The 9710-nt window shown below is 35.6% G+C and overlaps 1 protein-coding gene across 1 annotated transcript in view; it reads left to right on the top strand.

Annotated features, from left to right (window-relative positions):
• Positions 1 to 8626: 8626 nt before the first annotated feature.
• LOC113232126 overlaps positions 8627 to 9710 on the top strand; it is a 14843-nt gene continuing 13759 nt past the window's right edge. The window contains exon 1 of the mRNA XM_026466762.1: positions 8627 to 8773. Within this exon, the coding sequence (XP_026322547.1) occupies positions 8632 to 8773 (142 nt within the window). The 5' untranslated portion in view covers positions 8627 to 8631. The remainder of the gene's footprint in view (positions 8774 to 9710) is intronic.

The following is a 9710-nucleotide window of genomic DNA, read 5'->3' on the forward strand; positions in this document are numbered from 1 at the left end:
TTTAAAAAATAACAGAAAATGACCAAAAAATGGAGTTGGCGTATGTTGATTGGCGGTATCGACACCATCGTCTACCTTAGTTGTCACATTGTGATTATTACAATTGTTTCGGACGGATGTCGGATGAACGAAAGTATAGGGTCAGATATCCGAACAACTGGAACTACCTGTCAACACCGCACTCCACCAATGGAGACAAATAGTCGGCAGAATAAAGTGGAGACACGATCCTTAGAAGTGAGGAAGCGATTAAGAAGAACAACCGAAAAAATAAATTCATTTCCAATGAGAGTTTTTATTACAGCCTAATGATATGTGACCTATCTGATCTCGGATGGGAACCCGCCGCCATAGTTACATTTGGAGGTCAATAAATTGCGGGCGGTCATAAATTAATCTAGTGAATAAATTAACTCATTAATATTAATCATAAATGATATGTTATATAAGTGTACGCGGTAGCTAAATCATTAATTTTGTAATAATTAACTTTTTATTAAATCCTTTATAAAATAATTAATTTTTCTTTTTGTGCATACTTATCAATCCTTACTATCCAATGTTAGGATCGGTGTAACAAAATTAAACTTCAACTTCAACTTTTGTAGCTATGGCTCCGTCGTTTCGCGCGACAATTTCGCCAACGTCAGGGTTGAAAGACTACAGAATCTGAATATGGTGTGTTCGGGCCCTTAAATTGTTGCAAGCAAAATTAGGCAGTACTGCAATGATGTTACAATTTAAATTAAATGTTTTAGTTTTTTATATTTCGTTACATGTCACTACGTTTGTATAGCTTAACTTCGGACATTTTTTTCTTGGTTTTTGTATTAGACCCGACGTCCATTCGTTGGTAGGTCAATTAATTTCACACGTTACTTGATATCGAACGATATGATAGTTGGGGCCGACTGTAGTTTGTCTATGAATTAAATAAAAACTACGTTTATGTGACATGCGTGAGAAAAGTTTTTATTTGCCGCCATTTCACCAGTCGTAACATGCGTTTCCTGAACACATCAAAGAGAGCTTATAATATGTGTATAGATAAAGCACTGTATGTAACTGTATGTATACAATTAGACATTAAAACATTCGTCTCGTGTTTCATGCATTTCATTATGTAACTGTCACATTAATTACTATTTTGACATGGAAGTCTGTAATAATTAATGTAATTTATTAAGGTTATTATGCACATGAATGGTTATAATTTTTTTTAATGACATTACAAAAATATAATATGAGGGCTCATGCTTAGAATAATAACGAATAGAATGATAGTTCCATATCAAACGAACTGTCACAAGAGAGGCAAAAATCAAATTCATGTAGGTTAGTTTTAGTAGTAGGTTAATTTTCGGTTTTGGTGAATATTTATATAAAAATACAAGTTGAAACGCGTTACTTCCTTGTGGAATGTGATGTTAGTATCTATTTTATGTTTGTCTGACGTATTTTTACACTCATTTACCGCACATTTCGTCATTTTTAGCTAAAGTTCTTGAGCTGATCACTGTGCAAGTTGACCTTGAGCACTGAAGGCCCGCCCGTTCGTGTAGGCCCATTGGGAGCGCTTCAATTTGCCTCACTTAGAGTGTGCGGACTAGGTTTCTATGCGTTATTATTCTAAGGGCTCATGTTATTTTCTTTCTTTTGGAAACATTTTGTGAAGTTTTATTTAGCGTGAAATAAAAAATAAAATCCTTTAGTAAAAGAAAGTTATGTATCGTTTTCGTTCAGAAACATAAACTTTTGATAACAAAATTAAAGAAAATACTTCGTACTATAATTTTTCTAAGATGACGTAAAATGACAGCTCATTGCGAAAAAGTATTGCCAGCCTAGATAGAAGCAGCTAGTGATTGCAGTCGACAAATCAGTGCCTCCAGTGAAAGACAGAATAAGACGAGTTATGCCCTTTTGTTTTGATTCCACATATATCGTCTCTGGCCAGCAGATTAAGCTCCGCTGCATACGCAGTCCGCAGAATACGTGAGCTTACCGATGTTAGTACTGCTAGACTAGTTTACTTTAGGTACTTCCATAGTATAATGTCCTACGGGATTCTCATATGGGATAAAGCGGCAGATATTCAAACCATATTTGTATTGCAAAACGAGCGATTCGTTCTGTGTACCGTCTAGGCTCTCGGGTATCTCTCAGAGAAAAGTTTAAGGAGACTGGTATCATGATTGTGGCATCATAGTACATTTACTCAAATATTTTATATGCCCGTAAAAATTTACATAATTTCAATAAGAAAGAAGATATCCATAATATTAACCTTAGAGCTAAGTCCAAACTTATGGTACCACGATTTCGTTTAACCAAGGTAAACAACTCTTTTATGGGGAACTGTATACGTTTTTACAATAAGATTCCGGAGCATATATTAAGTTTATCATTTCCTAAGTTTAAAAACTACATTAAAAATATTTTGATCGAAAAATCATATTACAAAATTGAAGACTACGTGTTAGATAAAGATGTATGGAAAGACGACATGGCTCCAGAATCCACACAAACTTGATTCAAAGTGTATTCCATAGCATTTAAATTTATTTGAAAAGAGCAATCCCTAGAGTTTCTTGCTCGTTCTTCTCGGGGAGGTCAGCGTAGTGAACGAGCAGTAGCTTAAATGTAGGTTAAATGTGACGTTTTCAAGTGTAAATTTATTTTACCTATGGAATAAATAATCTTTGACTTTGACTTTGACTTTGACTTTGACTATTCCATCATTGGCTTCAGCGTGATCGATTACATAACTTATCAATAAGACATCTCTCTAAAACTCTCTTAACGTCGTTTTTCTTATTGCACTAAAGGCATAACTCACTGGTTTTAAAAGGCATAATTATAGTTATCGGGCATTTTTTTACGAGTCTAAAGATACAAGTGGTGTCAACTTAAAAAATACATGCAAGTTTAATGACTAAGTACAGATATATTTTTGCGTAAAGACACTTTTCGTATTGCTTCATAATGACTAGGAAAAAAAATAGGACAGGTGTACATAAGGGTATAACTGAGCATTCCGTTTGTTCCATTGGACAGGATTGGTCATACCCACGACTATACTATGTTGCTATTGGTTAATAGTTCACAACAGAAAACTTGTCGTTTTATTCTTTTAAGGATTTTATGTCTTTTATCAATGTGGTTAGTAATATAAGTATTGTTATAGCTGTAGAACAGTCGCAGTTAAGGGAATAAGTCCGATTATGTCCTAAAGTTTGTTAACATAAGTCGTGTTATTACCGTTAAGTATAGACAAAGACGCAACTCGAAAAAAACTTAAAAAATATATTGAAAATATGACTGAATGCTTAACCAGTACCTTAATGAAGGCTTAGATGTGTACCTAAAACTTGAAATCACAAAAAATACTAGTAATAAATGTGATCAAGCAATAATCAATAAAAGAATGGTTTTTTGCCTCTCCGGAAAAATGACGATTTTGAGTTATTCCCTTTTTCACTGGAGGCACTGAAATATTCTATCGAATGTCAACCTAAGGACCCCATCACACTAGCGTCCTTCGAGCGTCAGCGTCCTGCGAATGCACATACTGCGTTGACACGACGACCGCACGACCGCGACGCAACGCCAGTAGGGTATACCGACGTTCAGCACTATTCAACAGTCGCCCAGTACCGGCGTTGCATCCACAAATCAAATCAAAATAATCTTTATCTCATAAAGAAAACAGAAAAAAAAGGAAACCCTGTGTCGCGGGTGCCATGGCCACACACATAGACAACCACATATTACACCCAAACTCACGAGAGAAATAAATGTAGGCCATACAAATATTTCTCCCGGCCCGGGAATCAATCTGGGACCTCTGCGTGGCAGTCTCGCGGCATGGTAACCGTTGGGCCACATTGGCTAAACTCTACCGCTCATTCGTAAACCAGATTCCCCTGAGAAGAATGAGCAAAAACTCTAGGGGTTGCTCTTTGTAAATAACATTTGTACACATTCAACATTTACAATATATTTTTTTTTGTTTTCAAACATCAGAGACCGAAGCTCCTCCATGAGCTAAACGGGTTACTACCACGGATTTTTGTCATCCAAGTACGCAGACGTAACCTTTGCAGGTTATCGTAAAGATAAATTGATTTTTGAAAAAAAAATTGTTTCTCTGCTCATTTCTCACTAATTTGATGTTACTTTTTTTAAAATGTTACTTTAATTTTATGTATTTGCTTAAACAAAATCTATTTATTTAAAAGCGAGACTTATAAAAATTGTTTATAAAATACGTCACTTAGTGGACGTCGTCACAAAGTTATATTGTGTAGAAGTTTGTGAAGTGTCACGGGGATCATCCTAGAAAATTTGTAGTATAGGGATACTACGTTACGTCGCCGCTGCACGGACGACGACGTATCGATGCTGTGCTCATGAGTAGTATCGAATAAAAAGTACCGTACTCATAAAAGTATCGAAGCAAAAGTATCGATACCTCAAGGTATATATTATATGTACCTTGAGGTATCGATACTTTTGTCCAGCAGATTTTTTTACATGTGACGGACACTGAGAAATAATTACGAAACGAAAACGGAAAATGTCAATTGAAATGTTTATAATTATTTTTTTTCACTCTCATTCTTATAAAGAGGCAAAGGGTTGCATACGGTTGCCAAACGGTTACCATGCCGGACTGCGACGCAGAGGTCCCAGGTTCGATTCCCGGGCCGAGAGAAATATTTGTATGGCCTGCACTTATTTCTCTCGTGAGTTTGGGTGTAATTTGTGATTGTCTATGTGTGTGTGTCCATGGCACCCGCGACACAAGGTTTTCCTAGTACGGGGCTACGTTGAGTTTGTGCGTTATTGTTATTATTATTATTTGTGATGAAAGTTTGCCATTAAAAAAAGTCACTAGGTGGCTTGCGCTATGATAAGGAGTGTCCTAAGTAGGAATTATTGGAAAGGTACTACGCAATATCTGTCAAAAAGTACCTAATACCAGAAAAGTATCGGTATCAAAAGGAAAAGTACTCAATATCAAAAAGTATCGATACTTCATCCGTATCCCTAGTTATCGCATAGAGTTATCACCGTTTAGACGGATCTATTTGAATAGTTTTGTTTTTGTACAAAACTAATATGTGATTAATTAATAAAAGTTATGGAACTCAAGTTGTTCTTTATTTAGCAACTTTAGTAGCAGTAGACCTCCTTGTGAAAGAGTTCGTCCAGGGTAGTACTGCCACCTTACCTGCTTCTGCCGCCAAGCAGTATAATGTCAGCATTTCTATGTTCCGGTTTTGAATGGCAAGAGTGCTGGTAAAATTACAGGCGCATGGGACTTGTCAACTTATGTCTCAGAGTGACGGGCACAGTGGCAGTGCCCCTCAGATCCTTGCGATTTAAACCTCTGAACGGCACTGTAACTGTTATGGACAGGCGTGTAGCTCACCATCAGGCGCACGACTAGTTTGTCCCGTCACTTGTATTATAAAAAAATTCATGCCGTCCAATAAAATAACATCAGTCACCATCTAAGCTCACAACGAAATGTGAAAATTAAAAAAACTTAAACAATATACAATGTCTTTTTTTTTGGGTATTTGGCTTCGGTCCCACTGAGGACAATTCTGCCAGTGTCCGGGTATATACAATGTCATTTTTAAATAAAATCTAATATTGTAGAATGTCATTTCATTGAGGTAATTATACAATACAATACAATATAAAAATTCTTTATTGTACACCAAAAAAGGAAACAAATACAATACAATTAAATTAAAAATACGCGGTGGTACAATGGGCGGTCTTATCGCTTTAAGCGATTTCTGCCAGACAACCTTTGGATGGAAGTAATTATATAATTCACATGAAAAAGACGGCGGTGTATAAGGAATTACTAATCAATAGATAAAAATTGATAGATAAATGCAAATAAACATATATTTATAAATAAGTAATAAAACCAATACATATATATGAATATCGTAAACTACTATATATTCCTATACCTATAAATATAAAATTTCTAAAACGCAATTTCAAAACATAAAAATACCTAGGCAGTCCAAGTCACAGTATATAACATTGTCTTAAATTCTGTAGCATTATTGCAATGCCTTATTTCAATCGGAAGTTTGTTATAGACCTTCAAAGCCATTACAACTGAGCTTTCTCTAAGTAGAGCAGTTTTGCATGGGATTTAAAGCTCTGAGTGTCACTTATTACCAGGCCCACAACTTGTTAGTCATGTTGTTGGTATCATAAAAAAAAATTCGAAAAACGATGATTGACTCAGCACAGAGCTTCACGGCTGTGCTACAGGTTTTAAAAAGCAAAATAGGACGCAGAAACGTCCATTTTAAAAATAAGATTCTTGTTTTATCCAATTATAACCCATTCTTTTCAATAGTGAAAAGACAAAGTAATAAAAACCACTTAACAATGTAACTACGTGAAATGTTTTCATAACATTCCGATTACAAGGCTTCCTCCATTGCAGTGTAGTTCTTCATCTCATACTAGATGTTTATTCTGGCGAATTTTTCCCAAAAACTAAATTTATAAACAATTTCAGTGCAAGTAAGTTTTTTACGTTTTTGAATTTACGAATAGTTATAACCTTTTTATAAAAGAAAAAACGATCTTTTTGATTGCTATTACATCTATTTGCCAAGTTTTACGGAAACCATCGAAATCGGTTCACTCCTTCCTTTGAAGTCAATTAAAAAAGAATAGTAACTAAAATGTGTTCTTAATTCAAATTTGTTGTGTTTTTTTTTATTAGTGATGTCTTGATTATTATCGAATGTTATTAATACGATACTGCTATAATCAGAACTAAAAAACTAGAGAGAACCAGCCCAAAATCTTATCGTTCCTGTTCTAACTGTACTTATTCTCTTATCGAGTTTTTAGGGTTTCGCGATTGGATTTTACTATTGTTTTTTTTTCAAACAAATTAATTGGTGACGGTTAACGGAGATGTTAAAATCATCATTGTAATTTTCACGGAAGAAAAAACATTATTTATCAGACCCACCAAAACTCACACAAAAAAATTATAATGATAAACACATTGACTTACAATTATATGGACGTCGGGTCCGCGCTAAAAAGTGTCCGCACTTGTAAGGCGCTAAAATCGTATACAGAGCGCCAAACTCCGCTTTAGTCTTCATTTGTTCTACTGACAGCGCGATACTGCGATGACATTACAATTTAAATTTCGAATAGGTTGACTTGGGACATTTTTTTCGTGGTTTTTGTATTAGACCCGTCGTCCATTTATTTGTAAGTCAATGGATAAACACTATGAAATTTTGATAATGATTGGCGTATTTGTAATTTAAAAAGATGTAACAAATTTAAACTTTACCCAGTCGCCATATAGTTGAAAGTTCAATACCTTTATTCCAAGTTACGACGTTTTGATTTTATGGACTCATCCGTAGAACAAAGACCTATGTGCTATTCTTCGCTGTGGATATCAGATTGACCAGTGTTCGATTTTATATTGCCCAACCGAAATACGATACAAAAATTCTGGAAACATCTATCGATTAGCCTTATTTTGAGTGACGAGATTGTGTATTTATACTATTTTCGCTGTATCATCACATCGGACTTTGTTCTTTGGATGAGTCGTTATATTCAAATTTTATTCAAATTTTATTCAACATGCTGCCATCTTGCGGCCTATAGCTGGACTATGACGAAATGCTAACATCTGAACGAATAGAAAGTAGAATAGAACAGTTGAACAGTGTCAATTTCCTGCCTGCAGACTTATTCCTTGAACAGTATAACTCGGGCGTTTTCAAAACGAGAGTTAATAGGCATTATACATGTTCATGCATGTTCCATCGTCAATTTCCATCAGGTGAGATGAATGTAAGATAATAATAATAATAACAGTTTTTTTTATTAAAGACAGCATAGGTCCACTTGTCAGTTTTACAGAAACCTCAAGTACTATGTTAGTTTACAGTATAATATTTATAAATGTAATAAAATAAAATACAATCAAAAATAAAATTATTAAAATTTTAAATTGAAATAATTTAACATTAAGGCTCAACTCACACTGGCGAAGCGTCGTGACGCGTCATGTTTTTCGCCTATAGCATACTCATCTCTATTTTCCCATTATTATGGTACAAATTTTTGTTATGCAAATATGGAAATGCGCGTTGGCGCACGACGACGCGCGCATTCGCGCGTCGACGCTTAGTTGAAGTCGAGCGGTTTCCCGCGTCGCTGCGCGGTAATTGGGCGCAGTGAGGCGTCAGACGCCGACCACACTGTGATCCGGGTGCACTAATGCGAGAGTCGTCGCGTGTCGCTGTAGTCGGAAAACAAGACGCGAGTGACGCGACGCTTCGACACTGCGCCAGTGTGAGTTGAGCCTTAAACATAAAAATTGAACTATAACAATAGTCACATAAAATTTTTGAAACTGAAATAAAATAAACAAAAATAAACTTTGGATAAATAAATAAAAATTTAAATAAATGAAAATAAAAATAAAAATTGCACCCCCAGCTTCATCTAATTTAATTTGAAATTTTGGGTGGGTTGGCGTACCAACACGCCAAATGCACAATTAAAAAAAAAAGAAATATTTTAACACTTTCAGCGCTGGCTATGAGCCCCCCGCGTTGCAACTTCGATGGAGTCTTCTATAGAGTGGTTTGCATCACCCTGCTCGCTACAGCACTAGCTTTAACTGTCATCCTGACTGATGTCTTTGTAGATCTAGATGCTTTACTGGCAGGGAAAGGGAAAGGTGAGAAAAATCTATTTTTTTAAGTTTATTGAATATCACGATGTTTTATTACCATTATATCGGCCATTCTCACATTCAATGTTCTCAGCCTAATTACCGTAGCCATTTCTGTGACGTCAGCCTGATTACCGTAACATTGAAATATGTTCATATTTAACTTTAAGCTTAATTGTCAATATGTCTAAATGGCATTAGCATAGATAAGGTAGTTTTCGTCTCATTAAGACATTAATATTTTAACTGTAATTAGATCTAATTGCCGTTTCCAAAAAATATTTCTTTCTTAAAAACTCGAAAACTTTATCTATTCTAATGTCATTTAGACATTGATAAAGTTGTTCATATTTATATATGTACCCAACATTAAGCGAGAACACCGAATGTGAGAATGGCCGATATTCAATTATTTTTTTGTGAAACTACTCCACTAGTTTTGTTACAATTGTGGCGGCTTTAGACGCCGCCTCTTATCGCGGGCTGGCTGTGGCGGTCTCTTTGGACGAGAGTCGCCAAGGAGAGTGTTACACTTGCCAATATGTTCGACAGTGTTTTAGTTATGTGAATTATCACTTATGTCAGCGATTTCAAATTGTTTGAATTGTTTTGTAAAATTATAAAACATTTATGAAGTTCACCGTTTTATTGACTGCCTCTGTGATCGAACGGTTACCATGCCGGACTGCCACGCAGAGGTCCCAGGTTCGATTCCCGGGCCGGGAGAAATAGTTGTATGGCCTACAATTATTTCTCTCGTGAGTTTGGGTGTAATTTGTGGTTGTCTATGTGTGTGTCCATGGCACCCGCGACACAGGGTTTCCCTAGTGCGGGGCTATGTTGAGTGTGTGCGTTATTAAAAAAAAGAAAAAAGTATAGTGTATCTCGTAGCTAATCTATCCAAGGAAGAATTAACAATATACACGCGAAAAGTTAATAAAGA

Source organism: Hyposmocoma kahamanoa, unplaced genomic scaffold (assembly GCF_003589595.1).
Source record: "Hyposmocoma kahamanoa isolate Upper Pololo Valley unplaced genomic scaffold, ASM358959v1 67, whole genome shotgun sequence".
NCBI lineage: Eukaryota > Metazoa > Arthropoda > Insecta > Lepidoptera > Cosmopterigidae > Hyposmocoma > Hyposmocoma kahamanoa.